The sequence below is a fragment of the Mauremys mutica genome, chromosome 7 (assembly GCF_020497125.1).
Source record: "Mauremys mutica isolate MM-2020 ecotype Southern chromosome 7, ASM2049712v1, whole genome shotgun sequence".
NCBI lineage: Eukaryota > Metazoa > Chordata > Testudines > Geoemydidae > Mauremys > Mauremys mutica.
The window spans coordinates 100,745,116-100,766,215 of NC_059078.1; the positions used below are offsets into that span (position 1 = coordinate 100,745,116).

The 21,100-nt window shown below is 39.5% G+C and overlaps 1 protein-coding gene across 1 annotated transcript in view; it reads right to left on the reverse strand.

Moving 5' to 3' along the window:
• The window catches only part of ADGRA1 (adhesion G protein-coupled receptor A1), a 472,051-nt gene that overhangs the window by 225,368 nt on the left and 225,583 nt on the right, over positions 1-21,100 (reverse strand). Inside the window, exon 7 of the mRNA XM_045025299.1 lies at positions 7,735-7,948. Coding sequence (XP_044881234.1) covers positions 7,735-7,948 — 214 coding nt within the window. The remainder of the gene's footprint in view (positions 1-7,734; positions 7,949-21,100) is intronic.

Here is a 21,100-nt window from a genome sequence, read left to right on the forward strand (position 1 = left end):
AGGGCTGTGAGCTCCACGCCGAGCGGAGGCAGCTGCCCCGCCCCCTCCCCACGGCGCTCTGAGCGGGGCGGGGCTCAGGCCCCGTTGGAGCTCCCAGCCCCGCCCCCTCACCACGCGGCTCTGAGCGGGACGGAGCTCAGGCCCCGCCAGAGACATGCTCGGTAAGAGGCTGGGGCTGGGGCTGGGGCCGGGGCCGGGGCGGGACCGTCTCTGAGCGGGGCGGGGCTCAGGGGCCCCGCCGGAGACGCTGAGGCTCCAGGAGAGGGGCGGAGGCGGGAGCCTCCGCTCTTCTCTTGGGGGCCCCTGCGGAGCCCGGGGCAAATTGCCCCCTTTGCCCCCCCCTCTGGGCGGCCCTGCTCTAGAGAGGCGTCCTGACTAATGGAAACCCTGAGCCTCAAATGATTATTTTTTTAAACAACATGAACTTTTAAAAGTTAAGTGGGTTTCCCAGGAAATCTTTAGGGGGAAGTGAGTAAAAATGTAATTCTTCCAATTAGGCAAGAACTCAGCCTTTTGAAGCTGACCCTTCCACCATTCCATGCTGGAAGATTCATTTGTGCAGAGTTCCCTCTAAGTACATCTCATAGGGAGATGAGTGGGCCCTAAGATAGCTAACAGTACCTATTTTCTTTAGGAAACATGATTTTTTTTTTTTTTAGCCTTTCAGCCAAAACTTTACAGTTAACAATACTTGTTTTGATTAATGTTCTTATCTCGTAACAATATTTCAGTATTCTCAAAATTAAGCCGTCAGATAGTATATCACAAGACAATTTTTTTCAGTTGCCTTTATTCCATCAAACAAGTAGAATGTACCATATCTGCCCCTATTGTTTTCCACAGGATTTGTACTTTAGTTCACCAATTTATTTTAAAACTATTCCCACGTCTTTAATAAGTTACAAATGGTAAATCATCTCCCTTGTCACTGGATTTTATTTAATCAATTCAGATTATTTCAGAAAAATCCTAACATTACTCTTCCAATTAATTAATGTGAAAACTTTCCTGTTCTTTTCAGATAATTAAGCCTTAAGTCTGTGTCCTTCCAAAAAAACGGCACTGATTTTTTAACAATATTGTTTACAGTCTAAAAATACTGTCTGAGATGAGATTCTTTTCTAAAAGTTTTAGCAATATGGACTTTTCATGCTTTCAGTATCCTTTGTTGCACAGTCTGAAGTTTAAAGTAACCTCAAAACGGTAGAGGAGCATTAATTTACACGTTAAACGGGTTTTTGCTTTGCTAAGTCACTTTACCTAGCTGTTCAGCAATTAAGCATCAAATAGAACCCAAGACTGCTGCTCAAATAATGCACAAATAAAATATCAGCACTATACAATTTCTGCTGATTACCACTTGCCTCTCAATATGCCCTTTAGTTGCTCATCCATCAACAAGAGGTCACTGACAACAGTACATGAGGAAATGCTATGTGCATGAAACACTCAGATTCCTACGCGTATTTCCTTTTGGTAATGTATTCTAAATACTCTCAATGTACATCTATGGCAGCTCATAGCTCTATACTTTGAACACATTTTAAAATGAAAACTATCAATTGCAATGGTTCATGGTTGGGACATAGCAGCATAAATTCCAGGTGGCATTTGGATCTACATAGCATGATGATCAAATACTTAGATGATGTGAATAGTATGTCTTCTAATAGCACCTACTATCTCAGCTTCAGTTAAGGGCATGCTAGTTTTCCCATTAACACCTACTTTCATGGGTTCTTAACCTACTGCACAAGTCACTGTTTTCAAAAAGAGCCTCACAAACCATAATAGCCCCACAGCAACTATTAAAGCCTCAATGAAATAAGTGCTTCTAAACACTGCCTAAATAAGTATTTACAGGATAGAACAAAGAATCTCTAAAGTAGTCATTAGAGTCTATTGGGTAAATAGTGCAATTATCTGGGGAAAGAAACCTCTCACTGCTGAGGAGCTGATGGATTCTTGACAGCTACAATATTTTCTCTGAACATAAAATCTAAAAATGATAAATGCTAATATATAATTGTAGTACCTGCATACTGGCAACCCCTCAGAACAACAAAGTAAAAAAATGGATTCAAGTTTCAGGAGATAGTTGTTGTTTGCTGTACATAACTCTTCTGTTAGCAGAAAGAGTGCTTTTACCTGGAAATAAAACTGTCCTGAGCTGGAAGAGAATTTTTTTTTTGTAAAAAATAACAATATCTGCCCAGCTAATGGAAAACAAAACAAAAAGAACAGTTTTAGAAAAGTGCTGGTAATATGTAGAATAATGTGTAGTCTCCTAGAATTCCTATAATTTATCATAAACTGTTATCAAACCTAACACCTAAGTGTTACCAAACCATTTCATAAGCTATAATCCTGAAATATTTACACATGTAAATCACTTTACATATGGAAATAGCCCTCAATTTTACTTGTGCGCCTAAGGGTTTGCAGGATTGGAGTCCATATGTGTAATCTCAAAGGACAGCAAATAGAATGGGACAAAAATGAGACAACACCATAAATCAGAGTGTTAATGTCTTCACTGTCTATATATCAATCCTGCTCTTTATTTTACACCTTTACTTAAAATTATCTTCTCAGTTTCATTTAATGTCCCAATTTTTAAAAAGTCCTTAAATTCTAAAACCCCCCAGTAACTAAGTCAGCAGTAAAAGGGTGGCTACTATAACAAACCACTGGATTTATTTTCTCTACAAACTACGGGGCAGATTGTGGCCCACCTTGCATGTGTAAGGGGACTGTTGCCTGCTTATTAACATTCAGTGGGGGTCTTTTGGTTGGCTAGCTCCCAGCACTAAAAAATTGGGGGAGAGGCCAATGCTACAGGTCAGCCTCAGCCTCTGAGCCTGATTGACAGGGCGGGCAGGCTAATCAGGGAATCAGGAGACCAGGGGGGTCCCGTCCTCCTTGTGAGCTGGAATTGCCTGGGTCAGACAGAGTGGGGCCGAGCTGATAAGGAGAAAGCAGGGGCCCAAGCTGAGCTGGGGAACAGAGCTGTGCCAGATCCAGAGGGGCCAGAAAAGCAGCTCAGGAAGCAGGTCAGAGTTAGGAGCAGTGTCACAGAGACAAGTATCAGAGGGGTAGCCATGTTAGTCTGGATCTGTAAAAGCAGCAAAGAATCCTGTGGCACCTTATAGACTAACAGAAGTTTTGCAGCATGAGCTTTCATGGGTGAATACCCACTTCGTCGGATGCAAGTAGTGGAAATTTCCAGGGGCAGGTATTTATATGCAAGCAAGAAGCAGGCTGGAGATAACGAGGTTAGTTCAATCAGGGAGGATGAGGCCCTCTTCTAGCAGTTGAGGTGTGAAAACCAAGGGAGGAGAAACTGGTTTTGTAGTTGGCAAGAGACAGAGACAGCCCAGGGAGAGCAGATCCTGTGCTGGGAGCAGAGCTGCAGGCATGGAGCCAGGTGTGGTGAGCAACTGGGGCCAGCCAAGGGGAAACCTTGGGCAAAGGGCCCAGCACAGAAAGACACCCCCAGCCAAGGGTCCTTGCAGGCCAGACTGGGATCTTAACCCAACTGGGGGCTGACCAGGGCCGCCCAGAGGGGAGGGCAAGTGGGGCAGTTTGCCCCAGGCCCCACAGGGGCCCCCACAAGAATATAGTATTCTATAGTATTGCAACTTTTTTTTTTATGGAAGGACCCCCTGAAATTGCTTTGCCCCAGGCCCCCTGAATCCTCTGGGCAGCCCTGGGGCTGACACTGGGAAGAAGGGTCCCACCACCCAAAGCCCAGAGGTGTGTGGCCACAACTATTGCAAGTGTCCAACCCGCAGCATCCCTGCAGCAGGGCCTGAGAAGGAGACCTGAGACCTACAAGAAACAGACTGTGAAGTGCCCTGATGTCCAAAGACACTGTTTGTAATGTTCCCTGCCACAGAGCAGGGTGATGTGTTTTCCTTTAACCTTTCCCATTTTTCCTTATTCTTTTTTAAAATTAATTGTTAATTAAACAACTTGTATTTGCTTTAAATTGTATGAAGTGGGTTTAAGGAGATGCCCAGTGCAGAGAGTGTACCCCGGAGTGGGGACACCCTAGCCCCTGTCCCAGGCGACCACAGCAGCCCCACAGGAATTCTGGGCACAGCCTTGTTGGGGTTACGAGGACTCTGCCAGACAGGAGAGTGGAAGGGGAGCGAGGACCCGGATCCTTTCGCTAGCACACTTCACTGGGGTAGTACAGCAGCCAGAAAAGTTGCCCGCAATAGCGGGACCATTCCCCCGCTTACACATTCAAGCATCAGGGAATATGAGTATCAGTCATCTCCCTTACTCCCTTGTGCTAATGAACTGTATTATAGCTTCCTGTGAAAATGGGAAGCAGACTACATTTCCCACCCTCACCCCAAAGGTGGGTGGGAAGTGTTGAAGGGAATAGCTGGAGCCTGGACTCCACACACACCTGTAAGTTTTAGTTACGCCAGTGTATCAGTGACCAAATACGGTGACACCCTCCCCAGAAAAGTGAGGAGATCAGGAGAATGATGGTGCTCAAATGAGTCAGTCTCCCTTCTGGGCTGCTCCAGAGATCGCGTGTTATTGTGCTGCCTCTTACCATGAGCTAGGTCCCAATTTAATGGTTTAGCCCTAAGAAACTAGCACTGACTTGGTACAAACACAAGTCAATTTCTCCTACATCAGTTCACTGATGATAGGAAATTAGTTCCGTATTACAGTTACATTTTCATGTATGGATATGACATATATATACACACACATACAGGAATAATGACAGAAAGTTCAACATGAGCAAAATCAAATACTATTATTGTTGGCAAGAAATGGTAAATGTGAGCTAGCAGCAGAATTGAAAACACCCTTTTGAATATCCCATAAGGAAATGCCCTTTGCCAAGAAAAATATCACAAGACAGAATATGGTTTCAAAAATCTATAAACAACACAAGAAAAAGTGTTTATTTTATTCTGCTTTACCATAGGAGACATAAATATGCATTTGGATATTCTATCCTTGCATGTTGTCTATTAATAAAATGGAAAGATTTAGTAGGATATTTGTGTTACAAATCCATGTCTACAAATATCTGAAAATCTGGAGCTACTAAATAAAATAATAATCTACAACTGTTTAAATAAGTTGCTTTTGGAGCATCACCTCTTTGTTCAAGTAGAACCATAAGCTGCTAAGCATTATGGGTCAAATTCTGCCCTCAGTGCAATCAGAGAAATGGAATGGATTTCAATGGGAGCTGCACGCACAGGAGGGCAGTATGTAGTAAGAACTACTGGAAGGAGTAGTTTTATTTATGTGTTGATACTATGTGAGCTCCCCAGGGGAGGGACTTTTTGTTTAGAGTTGTACAATGCCTATCAAAAGTGGTAGTTTATGGCTGGGGACCCTAAGCACTACAGTAATACACAGTAATAATAACTGCAGCAAATATAAATAAAACCATTCAATACAGCGTGCATGAAAATGACATAAAAACTTAGAAAATGCTGTCAAGTGATTTTAGGACCAAACTTTTACTAATGTATTTTTAGTACAGTAACTCCTCACTTAACTTTGTAGTTATGTTCCTGAAAAATGCGACTTTAAGTGAAAGTCCCTTTGCAAGGTCCAACTCCACATGGCTTTTGGCCTTTCTAACTTTATCCCTACATGTTCTGACCTCAATAAGGTGGATTTCCTTGCTGATCTTCCATTCCTTGTAGGCTTTCTGCTTTTTCTTAATCACCTCTCTGAGATGCTTGCTCTTCCAGCTTGGTCTAAAACTCCTGCCTATAATTTTTTTCCCCCTTCTTGGGATGCAGGCTTCTGCAACTTTGACTTGAAATAATTCCAGGCTTCCTCCATCTTTAGATCCCCAAGTTCTTCAGTCCAATCCACTTCCCTAACTAATTTCCTTAATTCTTTAAAGTTAGCCCTTTTGAAATAAAAAACCCTAGTCCCAGATCTATTTTTGTTTATCCTTCCATTTAGTTTAAACTGAATTAGCTCATAATCGCTCGAACCAAGGTTCAAAGCATCTGTTTAAGAGCACTCTTTAAAGTGATAGACAGAAGCTCAGTAATCTTTATTAAAATATTACTATAGGCATAGATTTGTATTTTATGATTGGACAAAAAGCTAGCAATCATAAATAAATTCAGTTTGTTTGCTACATAAACTAACTTTTTAAAGAGGAAGCAGTAGCAATTTTGAAGACCCTAATATGATCAGACAATTTAATACTTCAGTGTACTATGACCCTCTTCCTTCCTACAAATTGCTCATATAGTATAAGATATAATTTGGTTGAAGAGTGTAATGATGGTAATTAACAGTATGTCTCTTAATTCTGATATCATGGAAATAAGGAGCACATGCTTAAATTGAAATGATTTAGCAACACTATACCAGCTCCTACACTTGGCATTACCATATTAATTGGTATAATATTCTTGTTCATTATCCATTACACCCCTTGACATTGCTATTACAAGTTAATAGATGAAAGAATAGATCACTTCCTCACCTCTCCATCTATCAAAAACCAAATGGGGTCAAATCACCAATAAGGAGACCCAGCAAAAATCACTAAAGCAGGAAAGCGCCGAATGGTTTGGAAGCAATTTATTAGATACAAAACAACCCTTCCATAACCTTAATTTGACAGTTCAAGAAGCATTTTGGGTAAATTACATTATAGAAAGTGGTTGAGGTGGAAATAAATTAATGATGTTACAAAAAGTAATTAGTATGGTTACTTTCACTGTTTTTTAGACAGAGAAAGGTGGTGGTAAAGAATACAAATAGCCTTGAAGGATTGATTCTTCCTGATCACATAGGGGAACTGGCCAGGGATCTGCTGAAAGGATATTTGCAATAGTTTAGCTTCTTTCAGAGCTAGTTTTTGCCATCATGATGGGAACCAAAAATAAATATATGAATAAAAATATATGAGGGAAAAACTAAAAGACAAAACAGAGGCATAAGCCAACATGGTAGGTTCACTATTAGACAACCTTTTTATTAGTTGCTATTTTTAAAATCTTTTTTATGCAATCAACCTTTTACTTGAATTATATGCTACTCTATTCTTTCAACATTTTTTCACATCTAAAACACCTGAGGATATCCAAGGATGGTCATATCTAAGATTGTAGAGACCTGTAAAGACAGGTACTAGTCAGATGCAAAAGACAAGATTATCTAACTAAAATAACTATAAGACACCAAACATAATAGTATATAATGTGCTGGATCCTAAATAAATGAATCCAATCTCTTCTATTTATAGTGCTTTGTAGCTGGATCCCACTTTGCTGTTTCCGGTTGTCTCAGCAAAAAGTGGTTTGGCTAAGAGTTTAAAGTTCTCCTAGGCTACTGAGTTATTAAAACTTTATTTAATTTTTTTTCCCATTCCTTACAGTACCCTATGTGTCAGAACCACCAATCACTACCTTGGAGTTTTCTCTAGCTCCCAATTCCAGAGCAAGTCAGAGACACCAACATTTTCTCAGTGATTCTTCAAGTTCTAATCTGAATATTGCAGCATATAGACTAGAAAAATGAGGGTTAGAATATGCATCCACATATAGATATGGAGATTCCATGCCTCTATCTCTTAAGGTTCAACACCATGCATATGGAACACTCCATTTCACCAAATCAAACTAATCTTTCCGCACTTTCCTGTTAGGCTTGTTACTTATTTTGCATTTGTTCACACTGCCTGCAGTACTGTATATCACTAAAATGTGTATACATTACCGTGTAATTAAACAGCAGTCGTGTATTATGCTGTCCTCCACAAATATGCCACTCTCTTCATCACTTTCAATAAGATGACCATCATGGTACCAGTGTACTTGGGTAGTGTTGTCAACATATGTTGCAGTGCACTGAAATGGCAAGCGGTCTCCATGAAAAACCACCTGCCTTTGTGATGGTATCAGTTCAAAAAGAGGCAGTTCCAAAGGTCCAGCTGTAGAAAAAAATATTTTCCTGTTATTTAAGGAATGGCAAACAGTCCACAGTGTGCTTTTTAAAAAGTGCTTGGATTTTGTTAATAGCTATTATTTCTACAAGTGTCAGCATGCATTGTAGAAGAAATCAAGTGTTCTATAATTTAATGCTTTCAGATAAGATCAAACATGTTTCATGCACAGGACAAAATATGCAATAAAATATCTACTCTACATATACTACTGCTTTTCTTGCATAAAACAATAAAAATACAACACTGGCTACACACCATGTATAATACTGCACCTATCATGCACAGAATTTCATTTGATCAATTTCATTGATTGGGGTTCTCTGAAGTTAATTCATTCATTGCCTCTGCAGGAAGCAATGGCACAATGGCTGCCCAAGGTGACTTTTGTGCCTCATGTGCATTGTGAAGATGGGCTCTGCACCATCCTAAAATATGCTGAGGCAGAGGGAACTGATGAGGGTGAGTTGGGGAAGGAGCTATTGGATCTGCTTACATAGATGCGGTGTTCCTCACAATTAAGGTGGATGTGGAGGGGCTGAAGCGGCTTCTCAAACCCATAGCTAGGGATAGCACCTTCTAAGGAACCGAACTTCAGCTTCATCATGATTTGCCCCACTACTTAGTTCCTAGCATGAATAATCAGGATTTTTTGTGGGGAAAGTATATTTTCTCTACAACTAGCGAAACACACAGCGTGCAGCTATGTTTAAGGTCACATCTTAGACTTAAAGTTGTTGTCTATCAAGGACCATCTATAATCAGACCTGCTGAACTGTTTGTTAGCTGATGATTGTCTATGTCTGCTGGAGCTAACTTTAAAAGACATGCTCCCTAAGACAACTCACTTCCAATGTAAACTCTCCTATAGGTTAACCATAACTTGGAGCAAAAGGTAAATTTGTTTTCTTCACAGTTCACCTATGCGATCAGCTGGCAACCACAATGGCTAAATCCAGATTGTTATAGCCACCCACGGACAGTATAAAAAGTTAGTGCTGATGTACAATAGTTGTTATTGCTGATTATTAAAGCAAAACAGGACAAATGAGAAAGTTTTTATTTAAATATGTAAATTATTACTCTTGCAAAGCTGTATTGAAAAAAGAATTAACAAAAATTAAAGACATACAATGGTTGCCACAACCACTGAGGAGGAGGAAGAGCAAAGAAAGGAATTTAGTAGTATTTAGCTGGAGTTTTAACAAATAAGAACGCTGGGTTTTGGATTCAGTTCCATTTTCTGAAAAATGTTGCCACATATTTGAGTTAAAAGGATACATTCAAAGTAATCTGGTCATCTGAAATTCTCAAATGCTTGAAAAAAGTTTACCATCTTGGAGACTACCAGATGGAAATTTACCCAGACTAAAACAAAATTCCTCTTTTGCCCAGTAAATTATGTCCTCCTATGCAATGATTTTTTTTACCATGAATACTGTAGACTGTATGTTTGAGTGATTAGTGGAAAAGCCAATAAAACTATTCTAGAGAACCTTAGTCAGTGGGGGCAATTATGGTCCAGACACCCTAAGGATGGAACAGAAGGTTTTAACTCCCAAAATGATCAGTTAAACCAACTGATTGTATATTGTTTTATTGTACAATAAAACATATTAATGAAGGTCTTTAATGAAAGCCTGTAATGTTCTGAACTTGATGGTCAAGACTGATTATGAATGTATGTATTTTTGTATATAGAAAATTGTGCTCATGATCTCTGGCACAGATTCAACTACACCTCACAGCAGGATGGTGAGCAGCTAAGCAGAGAGGGGCACCTGTCAAGCCAGTTAGTTACTTGAAGCCTGTTGCATGTAAACATCTGTTGTCCAGTCCAGGAAAGGACAATGGTGGACCACTACAGTTCATGGAAAGAAATTTAGACAACTCAAAATTGAAAAGAATATCTTGACTCCTGGACATCAAATCAGGAGGGAATTTCCCCCATTCTGATTAACTGTGAGTCACGGTGGACTCGGGGAGGGAGAAGAGAAAGAAAAAAGCCTTTTAAAAAGCAGATTTGAGATTGAAGCTTTTTTCCGGAACTTGGGGGACAGTCTTGAGAAAGGAGAATGCTCATGAACTGTGGATCCCTCCTACAACTAGGGAACATGCCGAGAAATTTTTTTGAGGCAATAGGTAACTCTTATTAGAAAAGACATTTTATCTAAGACAGTGTAAAGCCTAAGGTTGTCTCTTTATCTTGGTTTTCTGTGCAACTTTTATGTTTGCTTTCCCTTACGGTCTCACCTTTCAATCTGTGATTTTGTTCTATTATATAAACTTTTTGTTTATTTTTATCCCAAGCAGGTTTCTGGTGTGCAAACTGTGTGCAGTGTGCAGGGTCAGGGTTTCACACCTTCTGGGGTGATGAACCAAAGGGGAACGGCCTGAGGTCTGGTAGTTAAGAACTCACAGAAGAAATATTTGAGCAGACTAGGGACTGGAAGGGCTGTTGGAGTCACCCTGCAAAGAGTAACTGGGCTGGTGAGCACCAGGGTGTGACTTTTTGCTTGTGGATGGCTACTACTGGTGTCAGGGATCCGAACCATAAACAAACAAACAAAGGCTCTCAGGGTTACAGGGCAGGCAGTGACACAATTCCTTGTTGATCTGAGTAGTCCCCAAAACATCACAGTCAGCAAACCTCATTTACTGTGAGAAATAAACCACATCGCAGAGATGATTCACCAACCTGCATCCAGTACTTTGACATTTGTGTCTTTTACAGTACAAACAGGACATCCAACAACCTAAAAACAAGGTTTCAGTGCATTTAAAATGTTTTTTAAAAATATTACATAGACTGCCAAAATGAAACCATGTTCATTTGCTGGAGCACGTCTTTAAATATATTTTGGTCAATGATAAAACTACCTATGGAATGCTTCAGAATATTGGTTGTTCAAAGTGCAAGCCTGCTGCCCACTAAAAGCCCCACAATCAGTGGGTCGCTGTGGAGTAGTTATTCATCTGATTAAACTAATAGATTTGCTAAATCTTTAAATGTGCCCAACTGTTTTAGTCTGGTTAATATATTGCAAATTGAACAAAGTGTATAAAATTCTAGCTTCCACCAACCCCAATATTGAAAGCACTCAAATAAATATATGCCTATAAACTACCCACATATTTTCAGTTTTGGCAGCTCAAATATCTTTAAATAGACTGAGGCAAGATTATTATAGGATTATTGGAAAATACTACAGTAAATAAAATGTTCATTTCACAGCCAGGCACATGCAAAGGAGATGAGAGGCCAATAATATAGAATCATAGGGTTAAAAGAGAGCACAATGGTCATCTAGTCTAACCCCTTGCCAAGATGCAGGATTTGAGTGTCTAAACCATCCAAGATGGATGGCTATCCAGCCTCCTTTTGAAAACCTCCAGTGAATAGGCTTTCACAACCTCCTGAGGCAGTCAGTCCCATTGTCCTACTGTTCTTACAGATAGGAAGTTTTTCGTGAGATTTAATCTAAATCTGCTATGCCGTAGTTTGAACCCATTGCTTCTTGTCCTGGCTTCTGTGGCAAAAGAGAACAACTTTACTCTTTTTTTTTATAGCAGCCTTTCAAGTATTTGAAGACTGCTATCATGTCCCCACTTAATCTCTTTTCCAAACTAAACACCCCCAGTTCCTTCAGCCTTTGCTCATATGGCTTTCATTCCATCCCTTTGATCATCTTTGTCGCTCACCTCTGGATCCTGTCCAGTTTCTCTACATCCTTTCCACATATTAGTGACCAAAATTGGACACAGTTCTCCAGCTGAGGCCTAACCAGCGCCAAATAGAGTGTTACTATCACTTCCTGTGACTTGCATGCTATGCCTCTGTTAATGCAACCTACAATTGCATTCGCTTTTTTTGGAACAGCATTGCATTTCTGACTCATGTTGAGGCTGCGATCCGCCACAACTCCCAGATCCTTCTCAGTAGTGCTGCTGCCAAGCCAGTTTCCCCCCATTCTGTATTTGTGCATTTGGTTCTTTTTCCCGTAAGTGTAGCACCTTACATTTGTCTTTGTTGAATTTCATTTTGTTGTCTATAGCCCAGTTCTCTAATTTATCAAGATCCCTCTGAATTTTAGCTCTATTCTCCACAGTACTGGCAACCCCACTCTAGCTTTATCTCACCTGCAAACTTGATCAGTGTGTTCTCTATACCTACATCCAGGTAATTAATAAAGATGTTAAACACCACCAGACACAGAACAGCTCCCTGTGGAACCCCACTTGAGATCTCCCTCCAATCCAACATCATTCCATTAATAGCTACTCTTTGTTTGCAGTTGTTTAACCAATTATATCCACTCATTGGTAGCTCTGTCAAACCTGCATTTCTTCAGCTTACTTATCAGAATGTCCAGTAGAACTGTGTCAAAAGCCTTGTTGAAGTCCACGTACATTATGTCCACCTCATTCCCCCATCTACCAAACTAGTTACACTGTTAAAGAAGAAAATCAAGCTGATTTGGTATGATTTGTTCTTAGTACCAGCCATGCTGGCTGCTAAAGATTACCCCATTCATCCACCAGGTATTCACAAATTGAATGTTTTATACATTGCTCTAGTAGCTTCACAGCTAACAAAGTCAGGCTGACTGGTCTATAGTTCCCGGCTCCGCCTTTTTGCCCCTCTCTAAAGATAGGCAGTAGGTTAGCCCTTCTACCGTCTTCCAGGACCTCTCCTATCATCCATGAGTTTGTAAATATTCTTGCCAATGACTCAGATTTCTTCAGCTAATTCCTTCAGTATCCTGGGGTGAATAGCATCCAGACCCGCTGATTTGAATTCATTCAAATTCATCAGAAGATATTTGATGTGTTCTTTACTTATTCCGATCTGCATCCCTTTCCCTTTATTGCCTATGATAATTTCGCTAGTTGTCCGGTCACATATCATTTTTTGTGAGAAGACAAACAAAATGGGCACTCAGCAGCTCTGCCTTCCTATAATCTTCTCTTATCAGCTCACCTTCTCTATTGAGCAACAGATTCACACCATCCACGATCCATTTCTTTGTCTGACATATTTGAAGAATCCTCTCCTGTTGTCTCTAACATTTCTTGACAGCTGTAACTCGTTTGCCTTAGCTTTCCTGATTTTGTCTCTACTCACTTGCACTATTACCATGTATACTTCCTTGGTGACATGCCTCTCCTTCCATTTCGTGTAGGTATCCCTTTTGGTTTTTAGATAGCTTAGAAAGCTCCTTTTGCAGAAACATTGGCCTCCTGTGGCTCTTCTTATCTTTCCTCTACATTGGAATAGCTTGATGTTGAGCCTCTAGTATTACATCTTTTAAAAACTGCCACTCCCCTTCAACTCCTTTTCTTCATCATTGGTCTTTCCATGGGACCTTTCCTCCTATTTCTTTGAGTCAGTTGAACTCTGCCTTTCTGAAGTCCAGTGTCCTTGTTTTACTGTTCTCATGTCCTACTTTCCATAGGATCTTGAAATCTATCAGATCATGATCACTTTCACCCAAATTCCACCTCCCAAGACCACCTTCAAGTTTACAACTAACTCATGCCTAAAAGCAGCAAAGAGTCCTGTGGCACCTTATAGACTAATTGAAGTTTTGGAACATGAGCTTTCGTGGGTGAATACCCACTTCATTGGATGCATCCGACGAATTGGGTATTCACCCACGAAAACTCATGCTCCAAAACTTCTGTTAGTCTATAAGGTGCCACAGGACTCTTTGCTGCTTTTACAGATCCAGACTAACACGGCTACCCCTCTGATAATTCATCCCTGTTGGTCAAAACCAGATCCAAAAACAGTGCTCTAGTGGTTTCCTCAACTTTCTGAATCAAAAAGCTGTCCCCTACATATTCTAGGAATTTTCAGGACGTATTATGTTTTGCTGCCATAGTCTTCCAACAGAAATGAGGGAAGTTAAAATATCCCATGAATACCAGCTCATGTGTGTTAGCTAATCTTGTTACCTGCTAGTAGAATGACTCATCCACTTCCTCTTCCTGATTTGGTGGTCTTTAATGGACCCCCAACATAACATTACTACTGTTCTTTTTCCTTGTTATCCTCCCCAGAGATTCTCAGTAGGTCTGTCGCTCACTTCCCCTTAGACCTCGAAGCAAGTGTACACATTCTTGATGTACAATGGAACACCTCCTCCTTTCCCCAATACCTATCCTTTTGGAACAAGCTGTATCCCTCAATCCTGGTACTCCAATTATGGGAGTTTTCCCTCCAAGTTTATGTGATGCCAATGAAGTCATAATTTTCTTCATATACCACGGCTTCCCATTCATCCTGGTTGTTCCCCACACTCCTTGGATTTGTATCCAGGCATCAAAGACATTTTGCAGCCTGCCCTCTTGCTTTTCTTTTTGCCTTTATAATGCAGTTGTTATTCCTACAACCTTCTCCAGAAATTAGCCCCCTCCTCTTGTCTTTGATAGTTTAGCCTAGATGCGCTTTGGCTGGATTTTTGTCACCATCCCCCATAGGACCTAGTTTAAACCTCTCCTTATCAGGTTAACCAGACAACAACATCCAAAGATGCTCTTCTGAGTATTTGATAAATGGAGTCCATCTCAGTACACTAATCCCCTTTCTTGGAACATCAGCTTGTTGTTGAAGAAGCCAAAGCCCTCTTGCCAACACCACCTGCATAACCACGCACTCCCTTTCACAATTCAACAGTCCCTGCCAGAGCCTTTTCCTTCAACAAGGTGGATGTACGAGAACACCATTTGCAAACTCTGTTATCCTTCTTCCCAGAGCCACATAGTCTGTAGTGATCTGCTCAAGGTCATTCTTGGCAGTATCATTGGTGACCACATGGATAAATAGCAAGGGGTAGCAGTCCAAGGGCTAAAATCACTTTAGCTTGTGTTTAACATTTTTTCTACTCTCTCTCTGAGTACAAAACAGAATTCAGTCTCACAGCTCAAAGATCAGATCCTGCCACACTTCATCAGGTTGAGTAGTACCAATCCATTGACCACATCCCATGCTGTGCTCCCTGAACCCTCTTCCTCTTATTACACAGTAATAAATCAAGTGCAGGTTTGAGGCCAATGAGTAACATTACTAGAACTTCCTGTTCATCTAATTTTGAAAGCACACTTAAAATATACTTCAACTACCAAAGATATAATGCACAACCTGCTCTATGCAGCTTTTGACAGATAACTTAGATCACTCCTGATCTTATTCCATCAATGTAATGGGATAATTTTCAATGCAGTTTGAAGAGAAGGAGATGTGGAATTCCTATTAACATGGAAAATGTACCACATTGTGGCATTAGATTGTGGTGTGTCAATCTCATGAATATGTAAGTACTTTTTGTAACGTATGATGGTTTGGGTGTCAAAAATGGTTTAAACTTTAACTTGCCAGTTAATCCCTTAATGCTAATAAAACAATGTCATTCATAATAATTTCCATGTTGTTCATTATCATGATGTTATTCATAACTTGCTATGCACTATGCATAGACCTCACACATTCTCGTCAATTATAATTCCTTCCAAAATAAATGCAAATGGTTTTATTTATTGGCAGCATTCTACAGAATTTACCACGTCAAGTGAGTTTACTAGTAATGCATCAGCACCATACTGAAAGGATTAATCATTTCACTGAGATCTTCCATGAAGCAAAAAAAGATCCTTCATATGTTTGGCAATAGTCTCTTGACATATAATTATGTAATTGAGGATATTTTCTATTTTTATATTTCTATTCAAATTCACTTAAACTTTGGAAGCAGAAAATCATCAAAATTATTCCACACCTATTTTCAGCTGACAAACCCTTTCCTTCACATTCTAATATATGCCCTTCCATCATGTTAACAGTCCTCTCACCTATGGTTCCTATCTCCCCCAAACCAGCACATTTCCACTACCTTTATTTAATACTATCCCCATCTCTCCCAGGTGTTCTCTTTTCCACCTTATTTCTCACCCTTCAGGTTCAACTGTTTTCCCCAAGACATGGCCTGGTAATAAATGCTGCACATGCTTACTCAGGTAAATGGGCTTTTGCATATAACTATACTTCACAGTTTCTTCTAAGTTTTTGTCATGCAGATCCTTAAAATTAATAAGAATTTTTATTTTTTGAGTTTGCCTCTTGAGATCAACAGTTAAACTCCTGAAGGTAAATTATATTAATTTACTGAACTTCAATTTATGTTAAAAACCATGCCCAATCACACTTGAATCTCTGCATTGGTTTCCCCTTTTTCCTCATATACTTTTAAGCTCTCTACAGTTGTACATCAGCATATTCTATGTATAATAATTTGTACATACTCATTATATAGCTCTCGCATGCCTCTCTAGTCCATGCAGAACATAGGGCCCTCATCACCACTTTCCATCTTTGTCTGTCTCCTACTACAATCTTCCCATGTCATTCTGATAGCTTTCAATTATCCCTCTAGTGTGCATTTCCATGTTATTCTTGGTCTAGCTCATCACCTTTTACCCTGGGGGTTCCAGTCCAACACTTGTCTTGTTATGTGTTATGAGAATATATGTACTGTTGCTTTAAATTTGTAACAGGAAGCTAGGCAGTAATGGGGAACAGGAATGGGGAAAGTAATTTAGGCAGAAGCTCTGCAGTGAACCAGAGAGAGGCAGAGGTACTTCATTTTTCTAATATTAATTCTCATTAGGTGTTAGAAGAAAGTGACTCTCTCTACCTGTGATGCTGCTCCTCGTGAATAGGGAAAGGACCCAGTCAAATCTGTAAAACAACCATCTTATCCCTGATCTCCCTCCTCAAAATTCACTTCTGCCAAAATGCATACAGAAAATGACAATCTAAGAATTCCTAAGCCAGTAGTCAGTCACAGTCACTGCTACTTGGATGGCTAAGAACTGTGCACATTCTGTTATAGTTGCTACCTTGTCTCCCCTTGCCCGCACCCTGACCTGTTGATTTATGTCATCCACCTGTTGTCTTGTCATTTGGATTATAAATTCTTTGGGGCAGGGACTGTCATAGTTATATGTTTGCACAGCACCCAGCACAACGAGGCCAGACCCAATTGTGGATTTAAGGTGCTTCCACAATATAAGCGTTAAATAATAATAAGTTTAAAGCGCATCTTAAACAGGCAGCAAGAAGGACAGATACTGCTTAAAATGAGACAACTTTCTTTTACATAGTACCTTTCATACTCAAGGTAGATCAAAACTCTTTATAGCAAAATGGATTAAATTCTTGTAGTAGAGGAACAGTATAAGTAAACAGAAGCCATTGTACTCTCGGTAATAACTCATATATTGCCTTTGTAATTAGAACTTGTCTTATGTACTTAGCCATTGTAATACACAGGATTTGCATGAATGTATGATATTGCTTTCTGGGGATTGGCCTGCAGGGGATTAATGGATCTGCTGATATTATCTGGTAAAATAGTAGAGGTCTATTTTGACCATTATAGACAAGGGTTTAGTCCTCACTCCCTGTGCAGACATGTCTGTGAAATGCGATTTATGTAGTAATGGTGTCTGTTGTGTGCAGACATGAATTTTTTACACTAGGTTGCTTGGAATATACCCCAGAGTTTAAAAAAAAAGGATTGTGTGATTTTTAACATACAGCTGAACAGCTAAAAGAGATATTAGAAAGGAAGCCAATTTAACAACTTAAAGGATAGCACTGCTACTACTAAGAGGATATTGCATGCTTGCATGGTGTCAAGCAGTACATATTAGCAGAAGTCACGGCATGGGAGGAGATCGGAGGCCTGGCTGAATGAAATGACAGCTTAGCAAAATGTAAGTATCCATGATCAGAGAACATGGAAAAGTAACCTAAGAGAATCCACACAAGTTAAACATACCATCACTACAGTAACAGGAATTCATTAAACTAGCATCCTTAATTCATAAAGTGCTTTCTGTGAACGTGATCACTGTTTACTGAGGGTACATTGTACTGCTGAATTTAAGTATTCATTAGTGTAGTGACCTATTGTGTCAAAAGGCACTGAGTAGAGCATGAAATATAACACCAGTATGTCATAAGTCAAGCTAAATAACTTGCATGGAGTATGGATTTAGAGTAATGTCGGAACAGCAATACTTTGAATTTACTTCTCCCTTCACAACTGGTCTTAGATGCTCTTTTCTATCAGTGCCTTGGTATTCAGCCTTGGGAATCAGACCAAAATGAGAAATTAAATAAGCACCAAATATTCTGAACAAATTTTTTAAGTTAAAGACCACAAACAAACTAAACCTTTGTTTACAGATGGATGTCAAAAAAAAGGAGAAAACAATCTTTTGTTCAACATCAAACATGCCATGTTCATTTTCCTGTTATTTACAAACCCTGGAAAGCATTAGGAGACATGCTAAATGATGCTGAATGGAACCTGCTACTGGTTTACCGCTAATTTCTAGGACAGCCTTGTAACCTTATGAACTCTTGCAGAATGTAGATGGTTTGACCAACCTGACAAAAAAATTGTGCACACCCATTTTTGAACTGAAACTGATTTAATCATTTATGAATTATGTCATTTGCAGTGCATGGAAGAAACATTTTAGTACTGCTTTACAACATCTGTTTTTCATTCTTAGGTCTCTGGAAAAATGATTGGTATCTTTAATCCTCAACTGTCTGTTGGCGATAATCTTGATTCAAATGACTGAGCCCAATCTTGCAACTATTACTTACGCAAAAAGTCTCATTGACTTCAAAGAGACTAATCACAGATGCAAGGATTATTCACCATGAAAGAGTGTCTCAGGATTAGATACTATATACTGAGTTGTAAAACGTCTGCATAGCAATAGGAGCGGTGCAGATGAAGACACTTGTTTCTAAAACTATAATCTGTCAATCCCTCAATTTTGGAAATGTGTATAATTTAAAGAGTTTATTTACTGATAGAATACCCACATTTTCAAATTGTACACTTTAAGCAAAGCACAGAATACAAAAGAATTTATTCAGAAGCTGTTTAAGGGTTTATTCTTAGTTATTTTCCAGTTATCTTTGTACAGTGCTTGGCTAACACTTAATACAACTACAAAAATGCTAGGATAATCATATCCTGGCACTACCACAATTTATTCATTGATTAAATAATTATTGAAGACACAGATAAGTATATTATAAAAAAATCTGTTAAGCTAGTATTATGAAGACGTTGTGCCAAACTGTTACAGCCCCACTGCTGAGTTTTATAAGGCAAATGAGATTTAAAAATATTTACAGATAAACTACCAAAGAACAGATTTTTTTAACCAATCATTAAAAAAAAGTTCTGCTTCGTAGGCTTTCCTTCCCAACAAACCCGCCCACCTTGCAAAAATTCAGGAAAAGAGAAATGTGATTCTGCTACAGGCATTTAGATCAAGAGTTGTTAAAGTATTTTACAATAATCTCCTATCTTGCCTCTTCTGACAGCACTAAACCATGATTGCAGCGCAGCACCACAGGAATCACTGATTACACAATGCATTCAAATATCTAACCCATCATTATAATAATTACATCTTTTTCTTTATTTCTCTACCTCATTTTGGTGTAAAACTTTTTTTGTTGTTGACTGAAGCTGTATTCTTTATATTAAAAATGACCATTATCAAATCCTAAATTCCAGATTAGCTATGGTTTAGAACACAGAGCAAAGATGGAACAGAAATTAGCAGGTTCTACATTAAATGCAGTGGTGGTGATTTTGAATACTGCTAAAGGACCCTTCTATAATAGTACATGATGACAAGGTGCATGTATGATAGCAAAATAGAAATGATATGACATACAAGATCTTATGAATTGTATCTGAAATATGAACAGCATATTTGGAATAGCATGGACGATTCATTGCAGAGCTCTAGGGCAACAGAAATTTGGTCCCAATTTACACACACACACAAACTCTTAGTTAATAACCTTATAATATGATTCAGAACACAAATACTTTAAATAATTTATTACTCGTACCCTTAAACCTCAATTTTGACTTAACACTTATAATATTCAAATTATAGTTCTCACTTGGTTTCCTTTTTAAATTTCTATTTTAAAAGGTGGATAAGGGAAGAATGTATGGGAAATAAAGGAAAACTCTAACCTATCTTTATGCATAAAAGAAACACATGAATGTATGTGACAGACGTCACCTAGAATACATCTATAACTCTGAATTTTAATTACATTTTAAATATAGCTCTTTGTATTTGAATCAATTAAGCATTAATGTACTTTTAATGGACAAATACTCTTTCCTGCTGGGTAAGTGGTGAAAAACAAATGTTCAAGCTCAGCAGCTGTCCCACCGAGTAGACGTACTGGGACATGTTCTAAACATTGCTCTTTGTCATTCTTTGGCGAGGCTGACCTACGCGGCATGTGGGAGCATGATCAGAGCGGGTGTAGGCATGTCCCAACACAACCTAACTCCTTCCATGCTGACTTACACACACACACACACACACACACACACACACACACACACACACGCGCGCGCGTGCTACTACAGCATGAACAAGATAACTTCTCACAGCCAAAGAGTTGGCGAGTATACTTCGGGGTTACCACTCTATAGCATTTTCGTTGTTCAGTTTGCCATTCATTGCTATGATTCTTTTATAAAATTTAGTGAGCCACATAATATAAGAACTAGGGGCCACCAAACGAAATTAATGGGCAGCAGGTTTACAACAAAAAAGGAAGTTCTTCTTCACACAGCGCAGAGTCAACCTGTGGAACTCCTTGCCTGAGGAGGTTGTGAAGGCAAGTATTATAACAGGGTTTAAAAGAGAGCTAGAGGTTAAGTCCATTAAAGGATATTAGCCAGGATGGGGTAAGGAATGGTGTCCCTAGCCTCTGTTTGTCAGAGGGTGGAGATGGATGGCAGGAGAGAGATCACTTGATCATTACCTGTTAGGTTAACTCCCTCTGGGACACCTGGCATTGGTCACTGTCGGCAGACAGGATACTGGGCTGGATGGACCTTTGGTCTGACCCAGTATGGCCATTCTTACGTTTTTATGTCACATTAGCTTATTTTGCCAGTTTGGAGTGGGTGGGTATAGTAGCGTTAATGAGAAGAAAATCCAGTTTTTGTAGGTGGCTTACCATGCTTTCCATACATGCAACTGTTATGATGCTTATGCCTCAGAATA